The sequence below is a fragment of the Manihot esculenta genome, chromosome 15, assembly GCF_001659605.2.
Source record: "Manihot esculenta cultivar AM560-2 chromosome 15, M.esculenta_v8, whole genome shotgun sequence".
NCBI lineage: Eukaryota > Viridiplantae > Streptophyta > Magnoliopsida > Malpighiales > Euphorbiaceae > Manihot > Manihot esculenta.
In genome coordinates this window covers 27,302,858-27,317,214 of record NC_035175.2, presented here as the reverse complement: position 1 = coordinate 27,317,214, position 14,357 = coordinate 27,302,858, and the positions used below count along the sequence as shown (strand labels likewise).

The following is a 14,357-nucleotide window of genomic DNA, read 5'->3' as shown; positions in this document are numbered from 1 at the left end:
GTTATTAGGTACACAGGTTGTATGTTAGGCTTGCTACGGGTCCTGGCGGCCTTATGTCGATCTGGATCCTAGCGCCGGTAGCGATCCGGTTTCCGGGTCGTTACAGTGGTGAAAGAATCGAATCCACATGGAATTGATAACTTACCTATCTTCCTTATCAAGACTAAGAAAATAAACTGAAAGCGAATAAACTGAAAGCGAAATAAACTGACAATAAAAGTAAAAGGGGGGTTTTGAGATTGATTCAATTAAACTACTACTGAAAGCAATAAAGTAAAGCAAACAATAAAATAAAGGGATTCAAATATGAGAAAAGATCTAGTTGAAGAATTGGATCCACTTCAGTTGTTGGGATTGATCATTGAAACTTAGGTTCCTTTGTTTGATTCAATAAATTAGTTATGGAGATAGAAAACGCTTCTCACCACCATATCTCTCCTTAGGCATAAATCAATTAGGGAATGTCCTCTAATTAATTACTAATCAACAAGTTGCCAAGGAACGTCCTTGGGCCTTAGGCATCAAAACAACTGTCAATTGCATTAAGAAATAGAGAGACCTAATTCTAGCTACCCAAACGCATGGTGATATTGCTAGATTATGCAACTTCCTTAGTTTTTACACCAAGTGTTCTTGTGTTTGAATAATCCAAGCAATTACAGACTCAAAATTATTCAAACTAACAATATATTACCTTGCAATCAAGAATCAATTGGCCACATTGATCAAAATAACAAAGCAATAATGGAATCAAGCATGAAATTGCATAATAATTGAATAAACCAAAGATAAACAATGTATGATCAGATCTCCTAATCCATAAAATAATTAAAGTTTCAACTAATCTTCAACTAGAATTAAAAGATTTCAGCCACTCATGGCTAAAACAAAACAAGAAAATAAAGAAAGGAAGAAGAAGAGATGGTGCCACTTGCAATCCCGTATGTGTGTCCAAGGGAGAGTAGAAAAAGCATGGGGAGGCTCCTTATGTGTCTTTTTATAGTTGAAAGTGTTGCCCTAGGTCCTTACTTGCTGCCTAAGTTGTTAAGTTGCTACCCAAGAGCTGCCCATGCCGCCCATATCCTTGCATTAATGAGGTGGAGTCTCATTTTGAATTTTGAATTTTAAATGTGCAAGACTTGAGGTGGCATGTGTGTCTTCATTGGCTTCTTTGACAAGCTGAATTTGAATTTCAAATTTGAATGTGCATCTTCTAAAGATTTGGCTTCTTAAATAAGGAAAAGGGATTCTTGAAGATTTGAATTTCAAACTGCTCTGCACTTTTCTTGTTTGCAACTTTCCTTATTTAGCACTTTCCTTAATGAGCTGAATCTTGATTTTGGATTTTGAATTCTCTTAAGGATTTGAAATTTGAATTTCAAATTGCTTTCCTTATTTGGCTCCTTTCAAGGTGCATTTGGCATGCTTGCTCTCCTTTGTTCCATTTTAGGCAGTTTTAGGGGTATTTTCACCAAATTGTCTCTTTACACCATTGTCTGCAAAATAAGATCAAAACCACAAAATTAGGCAGAAGAAGTGTAATTAACATTAATAACATCATGATAAAATGGTCTAAATTATGCTCTATCACCTGGTGAAAGTTGTCTTATGACCTTTTGTTTAGTGCTCTTTCATCATTTTAAAGGAGGCAACCCCATCGTTCCTTGTCATTGAACAACACAACACATAAAAAATGCATCGTTAACTCTTATTAATAAAATTTTCTTTGGTTACAAATATTCTAGAAGTAGAGAATGACTCGGTCATCTAGCTTGGCTAACTTATAAGACCCTAAATGAATAACCTTCGGGACCTTAAGTGGTCCTTTCCAGTCTTCGCCTAACTTACCAAACTCGACATTTTCTTTTAAGGACTGAGCCTCCATCGTTGGATCCTTCTGTAGTTATATGAATAACCCCTATAGGTTCTCTATCAGGGGTGGTTACCTTGGGTTCAGGTCTTCTCTCTTCCCTACTCTTCCTGGCGAAATTTCAAAGTGTGTCATTCCTTATTAATCTCTTGATCTTGTCTTTCAATTACCGGCACTCCTCTGTTATATGTCTGTGGTCTTCGTGAAAGTGGCAATGCCTGATCCTGTCTCGCCTTTCAGCTTTCTTAGGGTTAAGCTTGGGAGACTACCTCATCTTCTTGTCATTTTTCCTAATCCATATTAGAATATGTGGTCGCGAGGCATCCAATGGGGTATAATACTTATACTTACCTCAACCATTCCCTCCTTGGGAGACTAGATAACTTTTATGGTCTCCCTCATATCCTTGCTCCTCCGACTTTTGGTCTTACTTTTGGCTCATCCCCTTGTCTTCTTCATGTCCTTCCTGGTATCTTTGAGTAGGCCTTACCGGCTTCCAGTCGACGTCCTTCGAGATATCGCCTGATGACTTCTCTTCCTCAAACTTGTCCTTCCTTTAGACTGCATTTGGATTGCCCCTGTCCGAATATTGAAGGTATAAATAGAGGCTTCCTCCTTTTTGTTGGGAGCCATGAGTGACATCTCCACCCGAGCTTTGTATTGCTTGAAAGTAACCAACAACTTTCTAATGTACTGGAGTATTTGCTCAATGCTTAGATTATTGGGATTTGCTTCGCTAACCATAGAGGGTGTGTTTCGTCCTCTACCAATAGTGGAAAAAATGATAGCGTCCTCATTGGTAGCAACTTAGCAGTAGCTCGTGAATTTCCAGCCATTTCGAGAGAGAAAAGAGAGATTTCTTTTTAAGATAAAAGGGGATAAGAGATCGGTTTTAATCCAAATAATTAGAGAGAATTCAATGGGTCTTTCGACAGTGGAATTGAATGATGCGGTTGGAAAACAGAGCTGTGCTATGATTTACTAGACTTGCAAGAAAGAGAATGTGAGGTGATTGGCGCCTACGGCAGCCACTCCGATACTCAAGTCAGTAAACTGGAGAATAGAGCGAATGTAGAACTTGAGAGTAGTTGTGTAAGGGAATTGCTTACCTTTGTATCTGTGATAGTTGGATTTTATATTACAAGAGAACAGAGTTAAATATAGCATTTCCTGATAATCTAGCAATAATGTGGCCAACTATTTGATAAGGGATCCTGCTGGGTTAACTAGTTGGGGATCCCGTAATTACAGGCATAGAGGGAGTTCATTGGATTATACCTGTTAACGGTAACTTGATGCGAAGACTTGACCTATCCAGGGAAAGGCGAGTATTGATGATGAACCGGGTGTTATGGTGTCCGAGTCTTCCTTTTCTCGCGTAGGGCCGTGTTACCCACTTATCATATCCTTACCATGTGGCTCTATTTTATGGTGACAGCTCATAGCTTACTTTGGGCGATCATTGTGTAACATCATATCCTTACCCGCGTTACCCACTCGATCACCATGTCGTCCACGTACACTTCGACAGTTGATCCCACCATATCCTTAAAGATTTCTGACACCAATCTTCAGTATGTGGTCCCTACGTTTTTTAAACCAAAAGGCATTACCTTAAAGTAGTAAACTCATTCGTTTGTTATGAACACAATTTTCTTTGCGTCCTCGGTATCCATCATGGTTTGGTGGTATCTTGAGATGGCATCAAGGAAAGAAACCATCGCATGACTCGAGGTTGAGTCCACTAATCTGTCGATGGACGGCAATGGGTAATAATCTTTTGGACATATTTTATTTAGGTTAGTGAAGTCCACACATATTCTCCACTTTCCGTTAGCTTTCTTCACCAGGACTATATTGGCTAGCCATATGAGATACTGGACTTCCTTTATCAATCCTGCACTCAAAAGCTTATCAAACTCCTCTTTAATCACCTGTTGCCTCTCTGGTACAAACTTTTTTTTCTTTTGTTGGACTGGTTTGATTCACTTATTAATAGATAACTTGTGGGAAATAAGAGTCGGATCTACACCTGATACATCCTTTGGAGACCAAGTGAAAGTTGTCACTCGGCTCTTTAGTAACTCCACTAGATAAGTCTTTATTTTACTAGTTAGCATAGTGCCAAACCGTACCTTTTGCTCTTTACCTATCAGGACCTCCTCTACTAGGTCTGTTCATTCTCGCTTTACGTGAAATTCCAACTTTTCCAACAATTCGATGGGTTGGGTTGCTTTCCCGAGGCCTTTTATTAGGTGTCCATAATATTCTTTGGCCAACCTCGAATTGCCTCGGACCACTGCTATTCCTTTAGAAGTTGGAAGTTTAAGACACATATCACCCATGTTAGTAACGATACCGTGGCAGTTTAGGACTGGACAACCGAGTATCATATTGTATGCAAATGGAATATTTACCGCCACAAACTCTGCATACAACTCTCGCCTATACCTTTCATCACCCAATACCAGAGGAAGGATAATGGTTCCTAGCATTGCCACAGTCTTATATCCTAATCGTACTAAAGGATAGAAAACTCTGATAAGATTGTTTTTTATCTAAGTCTAACTTGTTAAAAATATTTAAGATGAGAAGGTTAACAGAACTATCTATATCCACCAATACCCGCCTTACTTCATACTAATTTAAGAGTATTTTAACGACCAGTAGGTCATTTTGAAAGAATCCGATCGCCTGTCAGCAAGACCGAACCTTACCTCTTGCTTGATCCATGGTTCATGATGGACAAATAAGACATCTTCTGCTACACTCTTATTTTTCTCTTTGCCTTTATCAAGTCCTCCCGTAATGACATGTACGATTCCGACCATATTAAAAGACAGAGAGGAAAGAAAAGGAATAAGAGACCGACTTTAATCCAAATGAATAGTGAGGATTTGAAGGATTTCCCAGCAACGGAACCAAATGATGTTACTGAAATTAGATTGATGATGTGGCCGGAATGAAGTTACGCTGTAATTGGTTAGAATCTGCAAAGAAGAAAATTTGAGATGATGGTGGGTACCCACAACAGTCACTCCGACGCTCAAGTCAGTATTTTGAAGAGTAGAGTGGAAGTGATGAATTACTTAGAATCTTAGTGTTAGAGATAGCGTACCTTTATCTCTATAATTTTTCTTTTTTTATATTGTAAAAAAATAGAAATAAATAAGGTATTTTTCAGTAATTCGGCAGTGATGTGGCTGAATGCTTAATTACTAGCTAATAGATTAGTAATTTCACGATTGCAGGTGTAATGGGATATGCTGGATCCCTGCTAAATATAACTTCGTGCTGAGACTCACTTTACTGAGAGAAGGCCAAATCTTGATGAAGATCCGAGTGTTACGGTATCTGTATCTTCCTTTCTTATATCCTTACCACATGGACCTATATCATAATCACGGTTCATAATTTGCTTTAGATTATTGTTATGTAATATCAATAATAAATTTATTAATATAGTTCACTCTTAATTAAAATAGATTGTATTAAACTTCAATGTTTTATTTAAATTAAAACTATTATTTTTTAACTAATCACATGAATTTTTTATGGAGGTATATTTTAATATGTTAAAATTATTATTCAATTAATTAGATTACTTTTACCGGAAACTAACTTTTAAATTTCATTAGATTTCTAAAATCAATTAATTAAATTAATATTTTATATCATTCAATTAAAATTTTCAGTTCAATGTATTAATATTATTTCTATATAAATAATATAGGAGTAGTTTTATTCTAAAACTGAATTTGAGATTATATTAGGATTCTTATTATTTATTATAATTTTATAAGTTGAGATAAATTTAATTGTTTATTAGTCAATTAAAAAAATCTTTCTTTTAATATTGCTTATATTTCTATCTCATATTATTAAGATTTTATAACTTAAAATTTCTAAAATATTAACTTTTTAATTTTTATTAGCAAATAAAATATAAATAAAAATACTTTAAAATACAACTTAAAAAAATTACTTTTAAATATAATTTTAAAATAATGAATTTGATCAAATTGTATTTAAAAATATTTTTTTACAATTTAAATATTTATTAGTTCAGAATGAAAATTAAAATCTCTATAAATAAAAATATTAAAATATAGATTTACAAGTATATTTCTAATCAATTTTTATCAGTGGCAAAATATATAATAAGTTGAAAATAAAATAGTGAAAAAATATATGTAATTTTTTTAATTAAATATTAAAAAAATTATAATTTAGTCTTTAAATTTTAATATAATTAATGGATCGATCCTTCTATTTTTAAAACTAAACATTTAAATTTTTTTATAATCAGTCCGTCTAAATTAGAGATCCCTTCATTCATTTTTATTATTAAAAGTGTTGAAATATTTTTATTTTCTTTTTTAAATAGATAAACTTGAGTTCTTGACTTTTTGCATAATTGATGGATTGATCCCTATTTTTTTAAAATTATACACTTAAATCTCTCATAATCATTTTGTCCTCATCTATTATAATTTAAATATTTTGATTTTTCATTTTTTATTTAAAAAAATAGTTAAATTCTCATTAACTTGTATCTATAACATCTCATTTAATAAAATTTTAACCCTTTTTGTTCTTCAATTTCTATTCATTAAAATTCTTCATTTAAAACTTTTAAAAAATACTTATAATTTCAACTATTTTTAAGTGATACCAATTAATTTTTAAATAAATTATAAACTTTTATAAACAGTATTTTAAAAAATTATACTTTTAAAAATTTGACCATCCACTAATTTTGAGCTGATCTCTATAATGAATGAAAAAAATTATAATTTTTGGCAAATTAAATATAGAGAAATTAAAGAATTTAGTTTAAAAAATATAAGAACTGATCCGTCAATTACGTTAAAACTTAGAGACCAAAATATAGTTTATACAATATAAAATTCACCTATAATAGAAAGGATTAAAGTGTTTATAAGAATATTTTAGATATTTAAAATATTTATTTTTTATTTGACTAGTTGAATAATGAAATTATAAATAAAAAAATTTTCAATTTAAACGGATAGATTATATAGGATTTAAGTATTTAATTTTAAAAATATAATAAATAATTTATTAATTATATTAAATTTAAAGATTAAAATATAATTTATTCTTAAATATTTATGTGAAATCTTTGTTTATACGAACTTTTTCGCTCACCGCTTATAAAGATTTATTTACATTAATTTTAAATATATAATAAAATTTTATTATAAAAACTACTTCAATGTTTATTTATTATAAAAATTGAAATGTATATTTTATAATTTAATTCCATAATAAACTATTAAAATTATAATATTATAATATTATATAAGATAACCTTAAATATAGAATTAAATAAATCATTCATATGTACATATCTAAACTAATTTATGACAATAAAATTTAGAAAAATAGCAATCACCGAAAAATAATTTCTTAAAAAAGAATAACGGATAAAAATGTTTTCTCAAAAACGAATAACAGATAAAAATATTTTCTTAAAAAATAATAATAGATAAAAATGTAAAATCCAACAGTTTATGACAACGAAAATATATCAAATCATTAGGACATCGAGCCTTATCACCATCCAATTAAAACACTACTTATTTTTTTAAAAGTAAAACTACTCGTTATATTAATAAAATTTCATTAAATAAAGAGAAATATTATCGATAAACGCATCTAACAGAAATATCAGTTATAGAGTCTAATAAAGATTTACAATCATTCAAAATCAAACCTCTGCATAAGATTATTTGGTAAAAATGCTCTTCAAGTGCCTGTCTAAACCCCTGCATAAGATAATTTGGCAACGATGCTACTCATTCTTTCTCATCTCTCGAGTATAAATCATTAAAATCTTCCGAATAAAACCACGAAAGAGAGCTTCTACGAGATAAAGCTCGAATAAGATTTCAAGACTGACGTTGTCGTTGCGATTCCGAAAACTCATAATAACTAGTAAACCTCCATTGAATATTACCTTCTGAAACAACCGAATCAATAAAATTTAAAGAAAAACCAACTACAGAAACAGACACATGACTCTTTTACATTAACGAAAGGTCTCCTCCCAATTCTTGTCTATTGACTGAGAAGCAATCATCAAAATGTAAAAAACTACGAAAAAATTTCATACGAGAATTAAGAGCTTTTGTTTCCATCAAAAATAAAATGTCCGGCTTGTAACTACTAACCAAATACTTCAATGCATTAATGTTTGAGGATTGCTGAGTCCTCAGCAGTTCCAACACCGGACGATTATTGCTTTCGGCTATCTCGACCTTTGACGGGATGAGCCGCTTCACTGTTGCCTGTGAAATTAACATTCGCAGGGGTGTTGTTAGAGACATCCTGTTGAGAGGAAGAAAAACCTGTAACAACGTTATGTTTAGTGTTTCTTGGATGCCATAAATCTGCCAAAGAGATCTGCGTATTCTAAAAATTGATTGAATTGTATGTGAGAAACATCCCTACCATATAGAAATCATAAGTAACAATCGAAATATTTTTAGAGCTCTTAATAGGGACAACAACATCTTTTTCTTTATCGATAGTCAATTGACGCAGATCGCCTTCCATGGGGAAGGAAAAAGAAGAAGTTAGGTTTAAGGAAGAGGAAAATGTGAGAGTATTGAGTCACAAAGGGACCACAGAGAGAAACTTGCAAAACACTACTTTGACCTTACTATCAAATATGAGTAATAATAAAGCCTCATAAATCATTTGATTGATAAAAAGGGAATAAGAGAAAGAACCCAAACACTACCTTATTAAGATCATGTAATGTAAAGTTATGGAAAATAATTGTTGATATATATAGGTGTAAGTCAGAGGACGAGTGATAAGTTTATACTAACATCGTTAAATAACAGATAAATGAAAGAATCGTGTATTTCTATCTCACTCCTGCAACCGCTATACATGAGAATGTTATTTTCAATGTAGTCCTTTCAAAGTCACAAAGTATGAAGCTCATCTAGTAAACAAGTCTTAATATCCACATTAGCAACATCAAAAGGCTTATTATAATTCGCTTCCAATTGTTGCTAAAGCTGATTCATCTGATGATGGTCATGCTGAAAAGATTGTTGGTGTTAAATACTAAGATGGGATCTACACGATGACAATTATGCACAAACGAAAACATTGTAGAACCATGATAGGATGCCTCCCATGCTTGCTGAATTACCTCAAAACATTGCAGATGCGTTATCCATTTAGCTTCAAATTGAAAAGAAACTTGCACTTACTAAAGTTAGCATCATGCATCAAAATCAAAGGTCTATGATCTGATTCTAACAATGACTCATAAATAAGTTGAGCTCGTGGAAAATATTTTTGCCAATCAATAGACACTAAAATCCAATCTAGATACTGTTGATTGTCTCATCTCCAAAATATTTATTAAACTATGTATAAAAAAATCATTTCCACTCTAATTCTAATAAAAGCACCGGACAACCATTTAATTTATGGTTTTGATCTCTCTTAGCATCAAAATCACTAATACAATATTAAGGTAATTTTTATAAAAGAAACAATTGTTTCAAATCACTCCACAATAGATTTTTAGACCTCTAGTAGGATAGCCATAACAAAATGTTAGGAGACAGTATAGGAATCGACAAAAATAAAATCATTCCACCGTAAAAGATAAACCACCAACTTTATCCAATGGTTGACAAACATAGAAAAGAAAATTCACACTGAATCATTGCATATATGAACATTCGTATTTGGATTCCATTAAGAAAAATTAGAGACAATTTATATTTAAATAAAAACATCTTTGGAACTTTAAATGCCAAGGGCTGCCCCAAATTAATGTCATCACAGTAGATCCGAATTATATGAAATATAAGCTTAGAAAATTCTCTTGAAACACATTCAAAGTAAATGCTTTAATTTCTTAAAAGAAAAGAAAAAAAAAATGCAAAGTACGACATAAATTTTCTCGTTCAGGCAAATCAACAAACACCTTCGCTACAAAAATATAATACAGTTGCAGAAGACCAACCTGCGTGCAATTCAAATATGGTGCGACATAAAACCACATGAAACGTAGCACAAATCCCATATGCGTCACCGACCAACAAGCCTTGCACCAGTTATTGAGTTCCTCTCGCTGCCTCTAAGTAAAATAGTGCAATCCCGAAAACTGATGTCGATAAAGTCTGACACCCATAAACAATTCCTGTCAAATCAAAAGTCCCACTCACGAAACCCTATTCCATGTTCTTCAATTACCCAATTCAAGTCTCGCCATTTCTTCTTTTTTTTTTATTTATTTATTTATTTTTATTTTTTATCCTCACCCTCTCTTGAAATAATGAACTTGCACTAAAAGGTTCAAAGCGATTTGTTTGGACTTTTTCCCAAAGTATTTTAAAAGGCTGAAGCCACGTGGCCATCAACATTTTTCCGTCAGACTCCCTTGTCCCTTTCTATCTCTAACAGAACATATTAAACTATACAAAACAAACAAAAAGAAATTCGCAGAATAAAGTAGTGTGCATTAGCTACGCCAATGGAACAAGCATTACGTGGACCAACACTGCAAATTATTAGCTCATTTCAGGATAAGCTTCCTCCTCTTCACACTCTCTTCACTCACCTACCACTTTCGCGGTTTCGATCATCCAGGTTTTTAATCTTTTCTTTTCATTTTCTTCTTTTTAGTGGTTCGTTTCCATTCTGCGATATAATCCATCGATCATTTATTTCTGCATTCTGATTTTGATTCTAAAAATTTAACTTCAGTTTCTTATATATGCAATCAATAGAAACCATTTCACTTGTTGATGATTTCGAAGATGGTATTGGCGATTTAGCGTTGTGGAAGTAATGGGTTAACATTTTAAACACTTACGTTTTATTTTTCGCCTCATCTAGTTGTTTGGTTGCATCAAATTCCGCTGATTTTTTATCCATTCCATAGTAATTTTTGGTTGCGAAATACTGTAATCCTATGCATGCACCCAGTAGATATTCTGTTTTGAAGTCGTCGTCTTGTAAATGCGTTCAAAGAATGGTAGTGGGCCTAGTGGATTCATGTGTTTCAGTTCACCCGCTTTATCTTTTTTATTTGATTAATCTATTTGTTTAGTTCGATCTAATTCCGCTGATTCTTAATCCTGATTATGGTAAACTTGGTTGGGCAATACTGTAATTCCTACTCATTTTTGGCATGCAGAAAGAAGAGGCTCATACTCAGCGCCAAGTTCGCTTTGGAGTCTGAAATGGCTGGTCAAGAAGGGAAGACAGTTCCTTCTGATGTCAAATCAGGGAATATGATTTTTGTGCCTATCCTGGACGATGGAATTTTTCGATTTGATTGTTCCGGAGATGATAGACTTGCTGCATATCCCAGTCTTTCATTCTTCAATTCTAAGGATAGGGACACACCAATCACACGTCATTCTGTTCCTTCATATATCCCTACTTTTGAATGTGCTTTAGGACAGCAGATTGTCAAACTTGAGGTTTGTTATTGATAGCTTTCCTCATTTATATGCTCAACTTCTTAAATTTGAAGTTTCATTTTTAATGATAATGGTGGTTTTTTTTAGTTTTGTTTTGTTTTGTTATGTTGTTTTTTTTTTTTTTTTTTTTTTTTTTTTTCAGCTTCCCAGTGGTACCTCCTTTTATGGAACTGGAGAAGTTAGTGGACCACTTGAGCGTACAGGGAAGAGAGTAAGTCATTTTAATTCATATGCCGTCTCTACTAGTAGATTAGAGTAATCTCTCTTATAGATTTAAATGAACTCTTTCTAGGTACTACTAGCAACACAAGCCCAATAATATTGCAGTCATAATAACATAAAAAAGTCTTTTAAATCCAATTTCAAAAAAAAAAAAAAAAGAAAAATCTTCACCAAAACTAGATTAAGTTTTACAGGGGGTGATATGTGTCACATATAAAAGGAGGATATGGGTGCTATATTACAACAAGAAGGCCATCCAATTGCTTTTATTTCCAAAGCATTTGGTCCTAGAAACAGCAGCCTATCAGTATATGAAAAGGAGCTCTTAGCAATCACATTTGCTGTGTCTAAGTGGAGGCATTACTTGGAGCAAGGGCTCTTCTATATCAAGACAGACTATGAAAGTAAACAAAGTTTACATACTAACCTGCAGAAGAAGGGGATTTCCAAGTTATTGTGGTTGGAATACAAAATATTGTATAGGAAGGGGATTAGAGAACAAAGTGGCTGATGCTCTTTCAAGGAGATCTCATGTTGTGGCAAGCTGTTCAGCAATCACAATCATTCAACCTACCTGGACCACTGCTGTAATTGACAATTATGCAACAGATGAGAGGTAGCTGAATTATTGAGGCAAGTAGCAGTAGATCTGTGGGCTTCTAAAGATTATACTTGTAAATAGGGCTTATTTTACTATAAAGGAAGGCTGGTAGTGGGGAAAAGCACAGATTTGAGACAACAATTACTTGAGTTGTATCATGGTTCTGCCACGGGAGGGCATTCTGGAGTCCAACCTACTTACTTGAGGTTAAAGAGACACTTTTATTGGCAAGGGTTATTAGCTGATGTGATGCATGAGTTAAACAATGTGATGTGTGTGCAAGGCAACCTATAGCACCAGCAGGATTACTTGAACCTCTTCCAATTCCTTCCCAAGCTTGGCAATATATCTCAATGGATTTTATTGAGCAACTACCCAAGTCAAAGGGGAAAGATACCATACTAGTTGTTGTGTTTTGTTTGACTGAATATGGACATTTTATTCCTCTTTCTCACCCTTTCACTGCTGCTACTGTTGCCAAAACATTATTGGATACTGTGTTTAAGATTCATGGTGCACCTATTACAATTGTTTCTGATAGAGACAAGTTGTTTACAAGTCTGTTTTGGAAGGAACTCTTCAGAAACTTGGGAACCTCACTGGCATACCCATCAGCCTATCATCCTCAGTCAGATGGGCAGACTGAAAGACTGAATCAATGCCTTGAAAACTATTTGAGATGCATGACCCATCATCAACCTGTAGATTGGTGCAAATGGCTGCCTCTTGCTGAATGGTGGTACAATACTTTTTATCACAGTAGCCTGAAAATGAGTCTTTTTGAAGCCTCATATGGATACATCCCCACTTTTGTACCATTATTCACAGATGAAGACACTGCTGTGCAAGCTGTTGCATATGTGTCGCAAACTAGGCAGCATATGCTCTCCCTTATTAGGATAATTTGCGGCATGCTCAAGCTAGAATCAAGTAGCAAGCAGATAAAAAGAGGTGTGAGAGGACTTTTCAGGTGGGAGATTGGGTCTATCTTAAGCTCCAGCCTTATAGACAGACTTCCATTGCCTTGAGAAAGACTCTTAAGTTGCCTGCCAGATATTATGGGCCTTTCCAAATCATAGCCAAGGTGGACCAGGTTGCATGCAAGCTGGAATTGCCCCTTACCACCACCATTCATCCTGTGTTCCATGTATCCTTGTTAAAAAAGAAAGTGGGAGAAAATGTTACTCCTATACTGGAATTACCTTCCTTCCAGGAGGATCAAACAGTGATAGTGGCACCTGAGAAATTGTAGAAAGTGAAAGCCATAGCGGGCAGGGAGAAAGGATATTACAAGCTTGGTTCAGTGGCAGAATTTACCAGCAGAAGATTCCACATGGGAAGATCAGTCCTTTTTAGCAACCCAATTCCTGAGTTTCAACCTTCTTGGGAACAGGAACATTCCCAAGAAGGGGGTTATTGTCACATATAGAAGGAGGAGATGGAAGAAGGAAGATTCTAGAAGAGTTGAGAAAGAATACTTTTGGAGGGAAATGAAATAATTGTATGTTGTGGGTTCTAGGAGAGAATCAAATGTTAGTTAGAGTTTGTTATGGTGAGAATAAAAGGGGCAGGACACATGTATAGAAGGATATGAAAAATATAACCAAACAACTCTTCTCTCTATATTCTTTCACAGATCTTCTTCCTCATCTTCTCTTCTCGAATTCTCTTCTCTTCTTCTTCTTCTTCACTCTTCTCTTCTCTCCATATAATTTCCTTCTTCTATCTCAGTACTTCCCTATTCTAAGGGAGGCTACTGACAATATGCCTCATCTAAATATAAGCAGTTTCATTTTAAATATGTAGGTTTTCACATGGAACACGGATGCATGGGGTTATGGTCCTGGAACTACATCCTTGTATCAATCACATCCTTGGGTGCTAGCTGTTACTCCAAATGGAGAGGCACTGGGGGTTCTTGCAGACACCACACTGCGTTGTGAGGTAATGTGATTTGTGAGCTGCTCAGAAATCATTAAGTAAGCCCTCATATTTTAGCTAATTTACTCTGAACCATCTACATAAGCAGATTGATCTGAGGAAGGAATCAATAATTCAATTCACTGCTTCAGCCCCATATCCTGTCATTACATTTGGTCCATTTGCTTCTCCTAATGGTGTCCTGAAATCTTTATCTCGTGCAATTGGTAGTTTACTTCTCTTTTAGCTTTTTCTCTGT

The 14,357-nt window shown here is 34.0% G+C and overlaps 1 protein-coding gene across 2 annotated transcripts in view; it reads left to right on the top strand.

The window, feature by feature from the left end:
- Positions 1-10,348: 10,348 nt before the first annotated feature.
- The window catches only part of LOC110602082 (alpha-glucosidase 2), a 64,979-nt gene continuing 60,970 nt past the window's right edge, over positions 10,349-14,357 (top strand). Inside the window, exons 1-5 of one of the 2 annotated variants that reach the window (XM_043951057.1) lie at positions 10,349-10,516; positions 11,067-11,355; positions 11,498-11,566; positions 13,985-14,122; positions 14,208-14,325. In XM_043951057.1, coding sequence (XP_043806992.1) covers positions 10,401-10,516; positions 11,067-11,355; positions 11,498-11,566; positions 13,985-14,122; positions 14,208-14,325 — 730 coding nt within the window. In that variant the 5' untranslated portion in view covers positions 10,349-10,400. The remainder of the gene's footprint in view (positions 10,517-11,066; positions 11,356-11,497; positions 11,567-13,984; positions 14,123-14,207; positions 14,326-14,357) is intronic. The other variant, XM_043951056.1, reaches the window with a different exon arrangement.